General features: G+C 40.6%; 1 protein-coding gene across 8 annotated transcripts in view; it reads left to right on the forward strand.

The window, feature by feature from the left end:
- Positions 1–18967, forward strand: part of triqk (triple QxxK/R motif containing) — a 134616-nt gene that overhangs the window by 14880 nt on the left and 100769 nt on the right. For 4 of the 8 annotated variants that reach the window (XM_046058921.1, XM_046058922.1, XM_046058920.1 and 1 more), the window contains exons 3-4: positions 2948–3033; positions 14066–14141. In XM_046058921.1, coding sequence (XP_045914877.1) covers positions 2948–3033; positions 14066–14141 — 162 coding nt within the window. Of the gene's footprint in view, positions 1–2947; positions 3034–10513; positions 13144–14065; positions 14142–18967 lie in introns of those variants that run through there. The other 4 variants (XM_046058919.1, XM_046058923.1, XM_046058924.1 and 1 more) reach the window with 2 other exon arrangements.

Genomic DNA, 18967 nt, shown 5'->3' on the forward strand with positions numbered 1-18967 from the left:
AGATCGAAACGGACACTTTCTTTCCTCTCCTTTCTCCTCCTTTTGTTCCTTTTCAATGTAAATGAGGCATAATTGGCTAGGAGTAAAAACTCCAAGTGGCCTCCGCATGTCACATCAACAACTGTGAAAACCGAGGAGCTGACCCGGGTGTATAGTCTTTGTCTCACACACATATTCCTTTATTGTACCTCTCTTCTTATGAGAACCATCCAGCTATTCCCCAGCCAATAACTTGAACGTTAGTCCACTGAATTTCATGTCTAACCTCAACTCTCACTCTTTAACCTAATTTTAACCTAAACCTAATTCTAAATTTAACCCTGAACTAAATCTCTAAAAAACATGTTTAAGGACGCTAATACGTCTACCCTCTGATCGTATAAATTGGTTCTCACAAAGATAGAAGTACTAGAACGCACACACACGCACACACACACTGTTCAGCAAGCTGTTGCACTTCCACCCTATTGTTAGCAAAGTTCCTTTTCCTGCAGTGTGTTGTTTCTAATTAGACCAAGACAGCCGGCTCTGCCTCATGTGAAGCGAGCTCACATACACTCACACAAACACACAGGCTAGGCCAGGTGGCTGGTTTGCCCACAAGAGCCCATGAGAAGTCAAGCAAGTACAGGTGAACTGTGTGAAGCTCAGGTCAGAATAGATTCTTTGTATGTTGGATGCATGTGTAGATTTCAATGTAACATTTAGCCTTTTTTTCTTACTTGCCTCATTTTGTTAATCATGTGACATTTCATTTTACAGTAGAATTTGGTAATCCCATGAGTTGCAATATTGTGCTTGTAACTTGGTTTCAGTTAAATATAACATCCCTGTTGTAGTAGTGAGATGGTTGGCTGAGGTTAGCATAATGAGTGGAATCGGTGAAATGGCTAGCCTGGCTCTGTCTAAAGGTAATAGATCTGCCTACCAGTACCAACAAACCCACCAAAAAACCTATCAAGTGTCGATTATCCATCCATCCATCCATCACCAACCGCTTATCCTGCGTACAGGGTCGCGGGGAAGTGTCAATTATTTCCCTCCCTCCATCGCCAACCGCTTATCCTGCGTACAGGGTCGCGGGGAAGTGTCAATTATTTGATTAGTAAAAATGAAAGAGATGGATATCATTACATTTTTCTGTAATTTATCAAGCAAATCTACAAAACCTTTGCTGGATGTTATATCTCACTTGTTAAAAACCTCTAAAAACAACAAAGTTGTGGTGGGCTAGGTGAGGGACTATTTCTTGGCCAGGAGCAGTAACTTTTGGAGATTCTGCTTGCCTGGCAATGAATGAAACCTGTTGTTGTATGTTCATAATAAAACATTTACTTTTTAATACATTTTCTGCAAAACTGCACCATGTTACAGTATACTGTAGATATTTTACTTGAAAATATTTAAATAATTTACCCTATTATTTTTTATCTCACTATTTCAATTCTACTTAATTCTCCACCTGCCTTTTCACAGCAGCAGGTGAGCCGCATGTAGAGGAGGCTTGTTGTTAATGATGGAGCCTAACCCTAACCCACCCTGGTGTTCAGTGTTGCTTTACCTGGTCCGTCCTTGTAAAATATCCACCGTGTCCATTAGGGGTGGGAGAAAAAAATCACGTAATGTTGACAGAAGGCGAAACTCCCGGAAGTGGAGCACATAACAGAAAGACCAGTGTTCCCACTGTATTCAGCACCACTGCTGCGGAATGAACCACCCTACTAAAATTTCACACAATCATTAATATCAATGCGCAAGTAATGAGTTTAACTTAAACACTATGCGAGCATGGTGGGCCTTTGATAGCTCCCTGCATGTCCTGTGTGTGAGGCCGAGTGAGAGAGAGCGAGCGGCAGAACATGGCGCTGAACGTTAGCGGAAAAAGTTAGCGGTTTCAGTCTGGTAGTAAATGTGCAGTGTAGTTCACAGTGTGTTCGTTAATAAAAGTCTGTAGTTTCCCAAACTGCTGGAAAAGTGAAGGCGGTTAGTGCTAGCTAACATCTCCCCTGTACAGCATGTTTTTTGGCTGTTATGTAACGTTAGCTAAATTAGTAACGAAGTAATGTTAATTAGCTGTGTGTCCTTACTAACTTACCTACTTGTCCATGGTTGAGAACATCAGGTACAAGCTTAGACTAAAGTGGTGTACAGCTCTGTCCTGTACACACACTGTACATCCTGATAATTATATTTCAGTTTTGGGAGGAGCCTGACAACTGGTTGTTAAAGAAATGAGTGGTGATCATGGAGCTGAGGTTAATGAAGGAAATTATGGATGCAAACTAGTCCTTTGCAGCTAATGAATAGATGTTTCTTTTGGATTTTAATGCGCAAATTAAATGCTTAGTAATTATCCAGAAATCCTATATAGAAAAAATGATACATCAAGATGCATCGATAATTTTATTATAGCATCGCCACCCTCTGAATCGTAATCGAATTGTGAGGTGCCAAGAGATTGCCACCCCTAGTGTCCATGTCTTCTAGACCAGATAACGTGTCTCTCTCTCTCTTTAGTGTTTCTCTGCAAATTGCTAAAATTGGCCGCCAAATATAACCTACTGTGGCAACTGTTAATCTACATGGGTGGTCTGCACAAATAAAGTCTGTGTGGGGAAACACGGCTTATTTTGGCCCTACAAGCTTTACAAATTGCCAGCGTTGTGTCTTCTTCACTTTACTGTAGAGAACTTCCATGCACATGACATGTTTTAGCGTGTGTATGTATGTGTGGCTGTGACAGTAGTCGTGTCTGTGTTGCTGTGTGTGTGACTTTATCCATCATGCAGCACACGATTCATGTAAATTTTACCGGTAGAGAATTGGATATGTGAGAGTGATTGACCCCGGTCACCCTTTCATGGCCGATCAAGCTGAAAACCAGCCGATTGAGCCGTGTACATCTAGTCATTTGATTCGGGTGCTTCAATTGTTTTCTTTCTTTCAGGTAAGCAGGATTACAAAAAGACAAAGTCTGTCTTAAAGGCCACACGGCTGAAAGCTGAAGCAAAGAAGAATTCCTCAGGATTCAGGGTGAGACTAGCTTGAATTTACTTTGTCTTTAGCACTACTGAAGTCTGTATCTGCATGTCTTCCATTATGTCTGCTCGCCTGTCTGTCTTCCAACCATCTTCTTTCCATTTGTCTGCTTTCCTAGTTTAGAGCATGTCTAGCTAGATCACATTTCATATCCCAGACTCTTAGCTCCCGTACATCTTAGTGCTGGTCTTTTGGGAATGTAACATTATCTATCTACCTGAAATGATGTGATGGGGCCCCTGCCTGTCCTTTGAAGATCCATACAAATGCTGAAAGCTATTGTTGGGAAAAGGAAAGAATGGGAGAGACCGCCATAGAATGAAGTTTACAATACTCTATCATGTCTACAAAAAAGAAGAAGACATAACACAGGTTTTAGACACAAAATGAATTCGTGGAAGGATTAGAAAATTCAAGCTTTTTTTTATTCCTTTAATGTTAAAGGAGCAATGTGAAAGAGAGGTGGGGAATGTAACATGCTGAGAAGGAAAAGAAAAGGAATAAGGATGTGATATGATAGTGTTGGGTAATGTGAAAGTAAAGGGATGTGAGGGCCTTGGTAGGATAGAAAATTGCATCTCTCTCCTTTGCTTTGTCACACTGCAGCGATTAGGAGCTGTTGTGCAGGCAAAGATGGATGACTCCACGTTTATCACTCTGGCAAACGTGGCACGGTTGTTTATGCTTTTTCTCAATCAGTTGGCTTAGCAATAAACAGTTTTACTATTTTGAGGTTTCTCCATATAGAGTAAGCCCTTGCCAATGAAATGGCCTGTGAACTACCTTCATAGGTTTTTAAATCCTCTTTGAAATTGCAGATAGCATCACATGATATCAGGCACTTGGTGATTTTTATAGCTGCCAAAAGTGAAAATCAGTTGTAAGAAAAAAAATTCAGACACGTTCAATGTTGTCTTCTTTTGCATGTTTATTTTTCTTCATGGCGTTAAAAATTGGTTCTGTTTACAGTACATCAAAAGCCAATAGGCTTCACTTCCTCATTAAGCTTCAGTTGGCACGTAATACACAGAAATGAACAAATCATAGTGAGGATTAAACACTGGGTGAAATGGTCAGGTTTTAAAATATGCATCTCTTAGACACGCAGGGCTTCATTAGGCACGTCTTTAATCCAATTAGATTAGTCCATATCTTGAAATATTGATATCACTTATGAATAATTCAGGTTTTTTACGCCCAAGACGAGGGGAATTTTCAGAGGTCGGATTAAAAATACCTCTGGGACGAGCACATTAAACTGACTTAGACCCTTTGGCCCCGAGTTTTATTGAAATTCAGCCCGAATGTAATGGATATTTGGTCATGCTTGCTTTCCCATCGACTCCTTTTAGTGTTATATGAAGTTGTGATTTTTACACAGCTTTGTGATGAGAGAAGAAAGCCCCCCGCTCTGTCTCTGAACCTTTGGTTGACAGAAATTATTTGGCTGCAATTTCTGTAGGCATGTTGCAGTGTGCAAAGAGTGTTGTCTCTTCTCTTCTCTTCCTCCCTCTCCTTTTCCTCTCCCTCTTTCACCATGTTCCTGGTTCAGATGCTGGTCTCAGATGCAGCTGGCATCTCAGAAGGGCCAGCAGACATGCCGGCACAGAGAATCTGGCAGCTGCCAGGACAGGCTGTCTTTGGGCTATCCTAGTAGCAGGACAGTCTGGGTTAGTTGGCAGAGAAGAGCATGGAGAGACTCAGAAAGAGAAAGTGAGAGAGGGAGAACTTCTGTTCCCCCAGCAGTGATCAGCTGTTGCGCTGCACAAAGCGTTGACCTCACAAATAGCGTAAACCAGCCTCTTGTTGAATCTGTGCCTGTTCTTATCCATACAGTGAGTCACAGTGTGTTTACAGAGGTAGCTTGTTGCTCCTCGAATGCAAGTGTGGACATATTTCCCGTGCAGCCCCGTCACACTTTGGATGGCATGGGGTCACGACAGTAAAGATAAAGCAACTGTCAGGAAGTCGGATGCAGTCTCTCCTCACTTTGCCCAGAGAAGAAGAAGCGCCTTCGAAGTAGCTCCAGCAGACTAGCTTGCAGCACAGGAAACAAGCCTGCTGCCTTGTCTAATTGGCACACTAGCCTTCTGTTCAGTTCTGCACTGTTTTCCCTCGGTCTTATTTAGCCGATGAGCCTAGAAAGTTGGGGGGGAAAAATGCTTATGGAATTGGCAGAGGATGGAGGCTACAGATAATGATGCTGGGTATCTCCCAGCTGTCATTTGTGAATGTATGTTGTAAGATTCTAGTTTTTCTGTGTTGTTGCACAGAATTCTAAATATCTTTTGTCTTTTCATATCAGTTTTACATTTATCAATTTTTATGTTAATACAAATATGACTTGAGTGAGGAAGCAGCTTGTTTTGTCTTGAAGGAGCTATTTTGATTTGAACAGGCACAGTAGTTATCATCAAGACTAAAAAATTCTTAAGCAAAAAGTATCAGTATTTAACCGTGAGGGATGCTATAGTGAAAGTCTGATTCCAAACTGTAGCTTCTGCGTTAGCCTGTCACTGAAGCAGACTGGATCTGTTATCTGTGCTGGCCATTAGGTTTATGAGGCTCATTCATACTTTCAAGTTGGTTAGGAGCGTTGACAGTTAGCACATGGGAATTTGTAGGTTTTATGGCCTTTTTATGCCATTTCATTTATAGTAAGCTTTATGAAAAGACTCAATGAGTTGTGATGGCGGTGATGAGACTTTTGCTATTCCTGGAGATGTTTTTTGTAAGTGTCCCTAAAGAGCATAGAAAGGGCAGGGTTGTATAAAAGAAATAATTTTCGCTGTTGGCCTATTTGTTTCAGTTAAGGTAATCAGAAGACAAAAATATTAATCAATTTAGGTCATTTCATTGTAGGATTATGATGTGATACAAAAGATTATTGCTGAAATGATTAGTCAATTATCTGATTAGTCAAATGAAAGAAAGGGATATCAGTAATTACATTTTTAAGTAATTTATCAAGCAAATAATCAAAACATTTGCTGGTTCTAGCTTCTCACATGCAAGGATTTTTTTGTGTGGTTTGTCTCTTATATAATTGAAACTTGATTGTCTTTCTGTTTTTGACTATTGGTCGGACAAGCAATTCAACACCTGGCACTGGGAACATGGTGATGGGCATTCTTCACTATTTCCTGAATTAGATACTGATTTATCTGGAAAAACTAAATAGATTAATTAATTGATATTGACAATAGCTGTTACTTTACAGCCATGGAATGATGTTAAATGGATGAGTATGACAGTATAGTGTTTGCTGATTCCTGGACAAGAAAGTATTATGGCGTCAAGGTGGAAAATCACCTTTTACAGCCACCGAGCAATTAAAAGAATCATCAGCAACTTCTATTTAACCAGGCAAGTCAAGTCAATTTTATTTATATAGCCCAATATCACAGTCATGAAATATAACCTAATAACACAGAGGATAGTACAGAGGATACATGCTTACCAGCTGCTGCCCAAATGCAAAACAGTTGTTTGTAGCCTGTGTCTCTCTGCCACCCACACACAGCCACAAACACACTGAATCTCTCTTGCTTAGCACGTAGGCACATGCAGACTGACGTACATACACACACACACACGCACACAAACAAACCAAGGAGGAGAATAAAAAGCGGACCAGATGAGGGGACGTCTGCTGAGCTGTGGCTTGTCGCCAGGGTGACAGGGACCCAGCTCCCAGTATGTCGAGTGCGCTGCAGCTGCTGTCGTTGCTGAGAGAGCCACACGATGAAGATGATGATGTGCTTGGGCCCCATCCAAGGGTCTCCATCAGAATGTGGGCAGAGAGGCTGTGTGTTTGCGTCTGAGTGTGTGTGTGTGTGTGTTTTTGTGAGACAAGGCAAGAGTCAACACAGTGGGCCACTCTACTCGAAAACAATGATCTCAATCAAGTGCAGGTGCTTCCTACAACTCAAGTGTTTTCACCAAAACCCCTCCAGATTGTTTTCATAGACAAGTCACTGTAACCAGCTGTTCTCATTCTCTATGAAACCTCAAGCAAAGAAAGGGGGGGTGGCTGGTTTGCAATTTCATGGGTCCTTTTGTTTCAGTGGCAATTCAACAAAGTGCTTACCTGCGTCAGAAGCACAAAATTTTCTTTGCGATATTGTCGGCAGAATTACAAACTCTTTGACATGTTTTTCAAAGCTGTGAGAGAACACAAGAAAAAGCAGAAAACAATCAAGCCTCCGTGATTTGATAACAGTTCTCTTTTCTCCGAGGCCTAGGCAAAATAGAAAAGTAAATCAAGCGGTGGGAGCCTGGCGGTTAATATATGAAACTAAAGTGCATGAAATTTAAAAGTTTTCCAATTAAGTGAGGACTTAAAGCTGTTTGGAGGCTGCCGGGATGTAGATAAATGTGGGCTGAGGCTAATGAAGACCAATGCCGCTGATGACTAGGCACTACAACATGTACACAGATAGCTGTGGATGCTGTGACGCCTTTTAATTGTCACCCCCCACACCCACCCCCTTCGTCAGAGAGGAATTATTATTAGCCCCCCACCACCCCTCGTTTGTGCAGAGCCTTATCTCTCACTTGTTTTCGCTCTCATTCTCACTCTTGTTTTGCATTCTGTCTTTCCTGTCTGCTGTTTGGCCAGTGGGTTGTGTGCGTGCTACGTATGGCAATTACTGAACTGATTCTGTTTTCTCAAATTGTCATTCATATTCACATTGCATTATGTTTTAATCAATTAATCTAACATACACAGATTGTAACAACAGTTTTCTCACTTATGGCTATAAACGGAAAATATAAAATGCCTGAACGTTTGATGACGCATGCTGTTAACATTACATTAACCAACAGCTGCAGTACAGAAATTTCTTTCAATATGGGGGCGATGAAGAAATATTTAGAAAATGAATTTTAAGTGAATTACAGAAACACTTTCAGCTTGTTCTCTGGGAGGGGAATACCTGCTTTAACTTGATTGTGATGCGCCAATGCATGTTGTGTCACGTTATGCAAATAATAATGCATTACATTTATATAGCGCTTTATCATAGAAACTCAAAGCGCTTCAGAGTGAAGAGGGGGGTACTCATCTCAACCTCCGCCAATCCACCACTAAATCAACGTATTTCTGATTTATTTCGATGAATCGCCCCAGCCCAGTGGCAGAGTGATTTAGTTTGACAGGATTACGGTAGTTTTTCCTCCAAGTGTCTTAAAGAATCCATATATAGGAGAATAAGATTATTTGTATCTGCAAAAATTGGAGTCACATGTTATGAGTGGTAGGATAACAATCGTATGTTTTAAATTCACTTGTCACGGCACCTTTGTCGTGGCCCAGTTTGAATGTAAAAACTCATTTCAATGTTCAAATCAAATATTTCTTTTTGAATAACCCCCAATCAGACTGTACTCTTTTAAAGCTCTCCAAGCTCTCCAGTGTTGATTAGAAAGTTTGCTGCTAATGAGTTCACTTGATAAAGAATAACTGGCATTGTTCAATACTCTGAGTGGCCCTAATGAAACTCCAGCTGATGAAGATTGTAATCGAGTGAGCGCCACATAATGAACGAGCGCTCCAAATTCCCATTTTCAAGTTGAATGCCACTCCTCTGGAAAGCCTCAATTTGTTTGACAATTAACCAATAGAAAATCTAAAAGAAAATAGGCCATTTTGTTGAAGAAACTTTAACTTCTCAGTAAAAATGTCAGGAGAACTGTGGAGACTGATTGCAGATAGAATGGATTATATTGCTGTGGCCAGTCAGTGCTTGGTTTCTGAAATGTGATACTGTACATTTTGGAAGTTTTTCTTGGATGTGACTCCAATTTTACTCCACAGTATGATTTTAATTTAGCTCTTTGCATCAGAGAAAACCTGAAACAAATAATGCTTCGTTCTTAGGTATGTAATGTGCTGTAACACTTTCCTCTATGTGAACTATACAAACCCTATCTATAGTCTTTTGACTTGATATAAATATATACTATATGACATTCAAGCTATTGTAAATTACATTATTTTACTGCAGTATATTTACGGTCCATGTCACCTAACATTTCATCAGGTCAGGAGTTCCCACAGTGAATCTCGCAAAGCAGCTGAGAGTGTTTGTGTGATCGATATGCAAATAGGTCCATCACAGACACCTACTGTGGGGGTATCTGGTGTAAGAGTCTGAAACCATCTCCACACAAATGCAGGTACATTTAAAAAAGCTTCAATCAGTAGCGTTTTCCAATGCTGTAAACAAAGCTTTCGAAAAATGTTCTTCAGTGTGGATGGCTTTAAAAACACCAGAATTTTTATTACAAAATCGTCAGTATTTGTCATCTACCCACTGAAACATGAATAAAGCCAGTGAAGATGCCTGTTTGGTGTAATGAAACACAAAATTCGTGATTGCAAAACAAAGATGTACCATTCAAAGACAAGCACTGTCAAAAGGTTCAAATGGTTTTGAACACCTTTACCAGCAGTGCACTATAGTGTTTGTTTGTCAACTGCTTCTGAAATAAAAGAAGAGCTGACATTTAGACTGTCCAGTAATATGTGGACAGAAAATTTAGTTTAATACAGAGTTTTCCTATTTACCTGGAATAGTGTGGACGTGAGCAATTAGTCAACTATTCAATTGGATGTTGCTACCCTTGCTTTGTCAGCACTAGAAATACTAATTAAACTAAGTATTAATATTATATTAATGTACAACTCCGTGCTAATGCCCAGATGAAAACCAGCGAGGTTTAAAATGGGACAGTCTCATAAAACCAGTGTGGGTTGGCAGTATTTTAGTCTAGACAATGAAAATAAGGTTGTATGTAGGCTGTGTCTGAATAAACTGGCCTATAACCACTCGACCGGAGCAATGCGTATCTACATTTAACACAGGCATGTGGATATGGATGTCAACCTGCAAGGAGAGTAGGCTGCTGGTGCTTGCACCACCAACGTTAGCCACACTCTACAAACCGATATGACATCCTTCTGATCCTTCTTTGAATGTCAACTAGTCTAAATTTACATTTCTGATTAATTGACATGGAAATTAGTAGTTGGGAACATCCTTAGTTTATACCATGCTTAATTTACTTTGAACAATTTACATCTTTGTATTTAGACAGATTTTCACTTTAATGGCTGAGATGAAAGCGATGATTGACAGTCCTATAATTACTTTTGCCTTTAATAGCACATACAGAAATGACGGTTTAAATATTTAATATTTACTAAGTAGTTTTCAAAACAAGCTAATAAACAATATATTACATACACAGTCCGTGTTCTATTAGGAATGCACCAAATTTAGTTGAAAAGAAAGACAATAGGGACTTGGCAAATATAGACAACAACACTAATAAATACACAATAATTATAGAACAATGCAACCACAAAGTAAAGCTGCTCCTGCGCATGAAGACAGACAAATGATCAGGCACATAAATAGTTGTAAAGAAGAACACGCTGTCTTAAAACTGTCTCTTTCCTTCTCAGGACGCATTCCTGGTCATTGCAGCAATCCTGTTCTTTGTCTTCTGTGTCTACGCCTTCTTCTACCTCAACCTGAGCACCGAGATTAACCTGGATATGGATGTGGATTAATAAGAGGTGGCCATTGTGCAGACGACTTTATTGTTTTCCCACACCAGGACGAAAGAAGGATGAAGAAGGAACACATTCAGTCCTAATGGCCACAATGGTGACCTAATGGCCTGTGTTTAGTTTGGGAAAAATCGACACAGTCTGTCAGCCTTTTTACACATTTTTGGTGACGCGGTGACAATGACAAGCCTCTTCAGGAGAAATGACACAATGCATCAAATAACTCAAGTTTCAGGCCTCTATTGAAATTTGTTTTCTATCTAGACACTAAATTTTTTCTTTCCTTTTTATTTTCTTCATTTGTAAGGTGATGTTGTTTCAAAATGTAATCAATGACTCTTATGATAACGTGTTTCTGCATCCATAAATGTTAGTTTCTTCTTGAGCCCAGATCTGAGTATAGATTCCCCTTTCCCCGAGAAAGTCAGTGACCTCTTGGATAACATTCTGTTGCAAAATCTACATTCAGCAAAGGAGATGATCCTTCTTCTTTACACAAGTCTTCCAAACTATAGTCGAGACCAAGCTCTGTTAATCAGATTCTGTGGAGTCACATCCCACTGTTGTCTCCAAAAATGTAAATCTCCAGCTGAACCTCTCGTCATATGGAGACAAACACTTGCCTCAGATTCCAGTGCACAAACCTCCCCTCCTGGATATCTGGAGATCACAAAGTGTGAGATTAGAATCCACAAAGCCCTCGTCCTGATTGAACATGTGTACAGAATACAGAATAACACATTGTACCTGCAGCACATACATGCAGGACATCCACAGGATTAGCATTACAAATAACAACCTGCTCTTTCATTTGAATTGAAATTACAGAGATGAATGGTTACTGAATAGAAGTGAGTCTACATGTTTCTTATATGGAACACCTTGATCATTTCCCTTGTCAGATGTATTTATTGTTGTGATGCGTCTCTATAGAAAGGAATATGAAGGTTTGTCAAAGCCTCTTTATCCCACGGATCTCACTTAACTCTTTGTGCACTAGTACTGCAAGGCTTAACCTTTTCGGTCCCTGTGCTTCCACTGTTTGAGAGATTCTTTCTTCTTTGTTAGCAAACGAGTGCAGAGTTTGGGGGCTTTGTGTTTTTTGTTTGAAATTGCACATTTCTTTTCATATTATCACGTTCTATTCCATGTTTTTCTCAGCTAGCTAACTAGCAAAAGCTGTTGTCTAAAAGGCAATTGATGCATTGTTTTGGATGTGACTCTATTATTAGTGCACTGCATAAAAGGCCAAGACCAAATACACAAGAGGCCTTGTGACGTCTTTCATTCCTAACAAGTTTTTTTCCCACCACTGAGTCGCTTTAAAAACAAGTCTCATGTCTGTGCCTGACTGTGTTCTGTGTATTGGCTGACATGATTCTCGAAATGTGAGACCGATTTTGAGGTTTTCTCCCATGACCTCCCGACCTCTAGTAAAAGACTAAATGTCCAAGAAACCATTATGATAAGTGTGCACCCGTACCGTCACCCAGTGGTTTTTATCTGGCCTTGGTACATCCAGAACCCTTCCTCCACCACTATGAGTCACTCATGTGTAACAATAGATAGCCCGACCTAATAGACCTTCATATGTGACACCTGTTATCTAAAAGGTCATCATTACCAACTACTGACATTAGCACAATGGAAAGAATCTGGCTGCACAACCTATTTATTTACACCCATGTTTGGCAGGATGACATGCAAGCTATTTTTCACAATAATGTAATGTAATGGTTAGTGCGATTATTCAATCGGCTCATATGGTATATAAATATTTTACGGTTTGCTTTGTCATCATGATTCCATTATATTATGACTTATTTGTTGTGTGTTTTTTGTTTCATTGCTTTTAAAATTAAATGCATGAATCTCTTTGTAAGGAAATACAAATAATGCATAATGTGAAAAAAGATTAAAGGACCACCTCAGTTTTCAGTAAATGTATTTGAATGTTATCAGGTTAGTGTGAACCAAGATATGCATCAGCTTCTGGCTACATGACCTTAGAGAAAATTAGCATATTGTATACATTTCTGGAATTTCCACTTTTAAAACTGAACCCTTTAGCTAATGGCTCTGGTGCAGAGAAAGTGTCATGAACGTCAACAGCCGGCAGTATCTGACTTTTTTTTTTTCAAATGCTTGAACATATCTAAGCCCATTTGTCTTTGTGGTGTATTCAATTGAACATAAGGTTGAAAAGGATTTGCAAATGAATGTATTCTGGTTTTATTTTTCGTTTTACACAACGTCCCAACTTCATTGGAATTGGGGTTGTATGTTGCAACGGTATTTCTGTAATTGTAACAATATAAAGTAAGGGTTGCATTTAAACAGTGTAGCAGCTGATTAGGCATTTAATTTGGATACTTTACATAACACCTTGATATTATCTTAACTACCTGTAATGTTTTATGTTTCTTTATCCCTGAAGGTTTATATTTAGTTGTTAAATGCACATGCAGCCATTACTTTGAGTCTTAAAAGTTAATAAATAAAGAAATCCTAGTGTCAATTTACTTTTATGGGGTGTAAGTTTGCCATTATTTCTCTTGGATTGCTTCAATTTCCAAGCTTTAAACACCATCAATAATGGGTTATTAAATTGTATTGACTATAGTAATGTCTTCATTGGTCTACATGCCATGTCATGGCCTTTCATTAATAAGAGAAAGGCTGCTTATATGTCAACAAGTATAACTGTGAGGATGTTGACACAGGATTCCCTCAGTGATATTCATTGTTGCTATGCACTCAAAATACACAGAGTTAATCACAACAGTGACAAAAGGACATGAGTGTGACGTCAGTACATGTCATGTCTGCTAATTGTTGGTGTTCCACTGACTTCTGTGCACTGCAAGTCAAACACGTGAAATTAATCAAGCAGTAGCATGGTATGAGCGTTTAGCACGACCTTAACAGCGTTCCACAGGAGCTGAACGCACTGAAGCTTTACCTACCATCCTGTGACAAATGAGCTCGATGCCGCGCGCCCAAATTTTACTCATTAGTCATGTGAGGTATGTCACCAAGAATAATTATACTTAGCCCAGAACTTGCATTTGTAACAGCACACATACACCCACAATATGTACTGTTGATGTGCTTTCCCACACTTCAGGCAGTAGGAAACGTTCTCATAGTGTACATGCATGGCTGTTTTCCGAGACATGAATCATAATTATGACTGCTGGTGAACCCGACACTGCACATTGGGGGAGCATGCTAGGTCTGGCTCTCATGGTATTTGCTTTAGACATGAACTAACACATGCATTTTGTCACAAGTTGTGTCCGTACTGTGATGTCATGTGAACAGAAATGCACATTGACCTCTATTATTTTTTGTGTATTTCTTCTTGTGTGTGTATCTGAGAAGCCGCCTTTCTCCTAAGTGTAAAGTTTGTGTGTGTGTGTGTGTGTGTGTGTGTATTTTCAGTATTCAGCACTGTGCCTGTGGCCATGCTCCAGTGGAGCGCTCAGTCTCTCTGACGGACCGGTGAGAAGTGAGGAGGGTCAGTCCCGCCAGGAGCTCATTTAGTCCCTATCTCTATCATGCACACACACACACACACACACACACACACACAGTCTCTACAAGTCACTCTGACAGGGACTCATCGCTCTCTCTCTCTCATAAACACACACACACTGCTGTGCTCCCATTAGGGAGATATAGTGAGAAGACAGAACTGATGATGCATGTCACAAAGTACTACTGCTAGCCTCACACATAATGTCTCCTCCCCACCTTCCCCCATTGATTAGACACTTAACTGCATTTATTTCACTGCTGCAGTTCTGCTTAAAAATTTAAATATGTAGATTTATATCATGTAAACGACTTGGTGCATGCATCTTTAGAGTCAGAGGGTCACAATGACACAAAGACATAAAAGCTCAACTTTCTCTTTGACTGGGAGTGGTATGTTGCATATTTGCAAGCTATAACTCATTTTCTTATAACTTTTAAGTACTATATAATTCTTTATGCAGTGAGTGTTGTATAGTGCAATTATGTATTTGTCAGACTGCTATTCAGACTTCTGCATTGTTCTTTCTACCGCATTGCCAGAATGCAGGGATCTGCAGACTTAAATGTGAAAAACAACCATGATACATCAACGCTGAACTTGACAGAAATATTTCGGTGTTTAATTTTCTACCGACCTCTGTTGCCTGTGTGTCTGATATGAATGCATTAGCAGGATTGCGCTGTGTGGTGGATTAGAAACTCCCCTGTGCTTTGTGAGGTGTGTGGTAATGCCAGACTTAGTGGATTCTGCTGCGAATCACATCCTTCCATCGCAGTCTTAATCCCTGATGTGCTGCCTAATGACACAGAGACCGAAGAACTCAGCGGGAGAGCAGAGAAAGGCAGGGAGAAAGTGACAGAAAAGTTGCAAAGACTCAAAAGTAGTTAGAGGTCTGAGAGAAACAATGACTTACTCTGACTGACTGACACTAAAGACATCGCTGATCTGTCTCTACGCTGTTACAGTATGTGTGGTTTGAAGGAAATGTGCAGGTTGATGCTTTTTGTGTGTGTCTGTTTACAACTGCTGCATCCATAATCAGTGTGTCAGGAGCGAATAGGGCAGGTGCTCAACAGGTGTGCTCTCTGATACCAATCCCTCTCCATTTGCCTGTCTGTCCCCCCATGTTTGCACACGCTCATTGTGTTCTTCATAGAGGAACACCTGGGCTCTGCTGTACCTGGGCTTGTTGCCCAGTCTTCTGTCTGACAGCACACACACACACACACACACACACACACAGGAACACACTGGACCACTGCCAGTTCCTGTTACTGGCTAAAGCAGGAAGCAGCAGCTGACATCCTATCCTGCAGTTCCCAGGAGACTCAACACCCTGAGTAAACCATCCAAGTCCACTTGAGACTGCCTCACCTGAGAATCAGGCCTCTTGTACACATCAGTTAAATAGAAAAGGAGAGCACTGAGAACTCTGTTGACACATTAAGCTAATAGCTATCGAGTACTAATGTTGGATTCTCTAAGGCTGATTGTTTTGGGAAGCCATTTGTTTTGCCTTTCAAGATAGGTTTATCACGCCAACAAAAGCTGCAGTATGCATCAGAGATTTCTGAGCTAAATTTCAGTGAGTAAGCTTCAGTGACAGATGCCAAACTTGGTCATGGCTTGTCTGTTTGGATAAGCGCACCTTTCCAGGCAACACAGACAACTATATTTTAAATAAGCTTTGCTTACACTGTCTTACCTTAGAGACTTTAAATGTGTCTTTAAATTGTCTCCATAGTGTGGTACACAAAGACAAAGTCATACTCAGTGTGCAAAGAGAAGCCTCCAAGAAACGGAGCAGAGTTGCTCTTCTCACGATGGTCTACTTGGCCATGCACTAGTGAGCGTGGGATTACCTGAGGGAATCACAGTCAGTCTCCTGGTTCCTTTGGTTTTTTGTGGTTCTCACTGGAATAAAGTAAGGAGATCTCAGCTCCCCCCTTCTCTCTGTGAGTCACTGTTCCAGAGAGTAGGCAAGCACTGATGAGTGCATTCAGATAGCATAGTGGCGCACTTGATTGTTTCTCAACCATCAGGCTCTCCAATCACTTACTAGTTTAAACAGAAGTTCAGTAATTTGATCGTTTAAGTGAAACAGGTGGGGCCTACTTTGTAATTTAAAACACTTAAATTTTATTGTTTGCAGAAGATTTATTTGTAGGACTATTTTATTTGCCTATTTATCAAATGTGTACAGCTGTTAAAGCATTAATGATACATGTTTTTCACCACTAAATGGCAACTGAATAAGCGCTAAACACAATACTGACATGTATGTTATCCCCTTTATAAAGTTAATATAGCTACTGTATACCTGACAAACGTAAAAATATTCTATATCTTTTAGGTCTGTTTTCAGTTTCTACCAACTCCTGACGGACATATCTGGCTCTGTGACTGCTAAATTCACTATATTCACCAGCTAGTTGGTAACTTTTGGTGTTGAGCAGGTAGTATTCAGTGTGTGTATCAGGGCTTGATGATGCAAGTATTTGAGACAGAACCAAAACAATGAAGGATGCTATATTTGTCTGTAGATCTGAGGGAAGCTGCAGAGTTGGGTGAAATTTTTCAGTGGGTTTATGACAACGAGTGATTCCTTTCACATCACCTGTAGTCTTTTGATTGGCTATTAACATAAACACCGTCGGTTAGTGCAGCTTTAAATAAAATGCGTAACTCATATCAGTGAAAAAAATCTTAAAATGGCAGTTACACAAACATTAATTTCAACCTCAGTTTATTTATTTTTCTTCTCTACGCTTAACAGCAGATGATTAAACAATTAACCATTCTGGGTTCAAGGGTCAGGATACCAAACCCCATATGAACAACACATTAGTTACGTAAGCTGCGTAACCCACATCATTAGCAGTGACATTTTAACGGGTTGTAGCAGCAGTCACTGTGTTTTGGCAACAGCTACAATGGCAGATGATACATGTTCTAAGAAGATGGTGGCTATCAATCTTTCTGTTCACCGCTCCATCTTGTTCACTTGTTCCCTCTTTGTGGGTGAAACACACCCGAAAAGATATCACATGACATAGGGGGTAACGAGCCAGAACGCAGTCGCAGAATTTTTGGGACCGTGTGCACAGAAGCTGTGTGTATCTGTGTCTTTCTCTGAGTATTGGTCCATTTTGGTTTATGATTGTTGTCACTTTTTTTCTAGTCTTTACCTGAGCAAGGACTCTAAATAGAGTTGATCTCATGTGTTCCTTTAGGGAATGGTGACACTTTTATTATGTTTTCAAGATATTGAGAGATCATGGTTGTGAGCTGTCTTTGAGCCACAGGACTTATACCCCAGGGGCAAAATGAGAGCAGGCACGCACACACATGCACTTTATTTCTCCCTGTTGATCTTCTCTTTCTGTGACACACAAATGTGCACACTGCCCTCTCTATTTGCACACCACTGTCCACTATCCCTCTTTCTTGTCCCCTTAAGCCAGAGGTCACTAGAGGTCAGGGCAGATATCATTCAGTCAGAGGGACTATAGAAGAACAAAGAGAGCCATTCAGAGGCAATTTGTCTCTTGTTTTTTTTGATTTTATTTAAAAAAAGAGAGAATCCTCTGTCAAAAGGTAGTGACACAACAGGCAATGGTCAATGTTCAAAGATGTTTTCATGGCAGCCAGATGCTGGATTTATTTTGCCCAGATAAGGGTTTGACATTGGGTTTGCCCCTGGCATTACACATGCATTTTACAAATAGCTGATTGTGAACAGATCTTTTGCTTTAAATATTTTGTATATTTGATGTGAAGATGGAGGATAGAACGATTGAAATAATATTTTTAGCCATCCTAGTGTTGTGGCTCTAGAGATGGCAGTGCTGGTCAGTTGGCCTGTCAGTTGACCACTTTTGTCCAGTCATGTCTCAGCAACTATTCAGATATTAGTACTTAGAGGATAACATACTGACTTTGTGGTCCCCTGTATTTTCCCCCTCACCCCCATGAGGCTGACATTTGTGTTTTGACTTAAATATTTCTACAACTTTTGGATGGATTGCCATGACATAGACATTTATGTCATCCTCAGGATGAATTGTAATAACTTTGGCCTCAACATTAAATCTAGTGCTGTCATCAGGTCAGCTGTACTTTTATTTATTGCTAATAAGCAAATGCATGCTAACAAACTAACCTAAGATGAGGAATATGGTAAACATTATACCTGCTAAACATTAGCTCATTAGCCTTTTCATAATAAGCGCATTGGCATCTTGGCATTACCAACTGAGAATGTGAGATGAAAATTGTTGTGGTGGCAGCCCGGCTGACGGTGAGTGTCCTGGTTTTTCCTCCTTTTTATCAGTTTTCTGCTTTTTCCCTTGGTTTCCTGTTCTCTGCCCGCCTCTCTGTGTTTTCTCCCCCGTGTGCTCTCTCTCCTCTGCTCCTGAGCCCAGCCAACTACCTGCACCTGCAACCCATCATCCACCTCGTCAGCCTGCCACACCTGCCAGTAATCAACCTCATCCCAGCCTGTATTTCAACCCCGGTTCTCCACACCATCCTTGCTTGATCGTCGTTGCTCCATACCTGGTGCCACTCCTGTGTTCAGGCTTCCTCGTTTCTTGCTTTTTCAAACTTACCCTGTGCCCTGTCATTGTCTCCCCCTAACCTTGTCTCTCTGTCCGTCTCCCCCCCAGGTACACTCACCCTCGTCCTCCGTTCGGCTGGGCTCATCTGCTGGCCCACTCCCCTTCGGACCTCCCTCTCGGCGTCCTCCCTGCTCCCGTGCCTCTCCTCGCTTCCTCGGCCCGTGTTCCCCGGCTCCCTGGCCCCCT

Source organism: Micropterus dolomieu, linkage group LG09 (assembly GCF_021292245.1).
Source record: "Micropterus dolomieu isolate WLL.071019.BEF.003 ecotype Adirondacks linkage group LG09, ASM2129224v1, whole genome shotgun sequence".
Taxonomy (NCBI): domain Eukaryota; kingdom Metazoa; phylum Chordata; class Actinopteri; order Centrarchiformes; family Centrarchidae; genus Micropterus; species Micropterus dolomieu.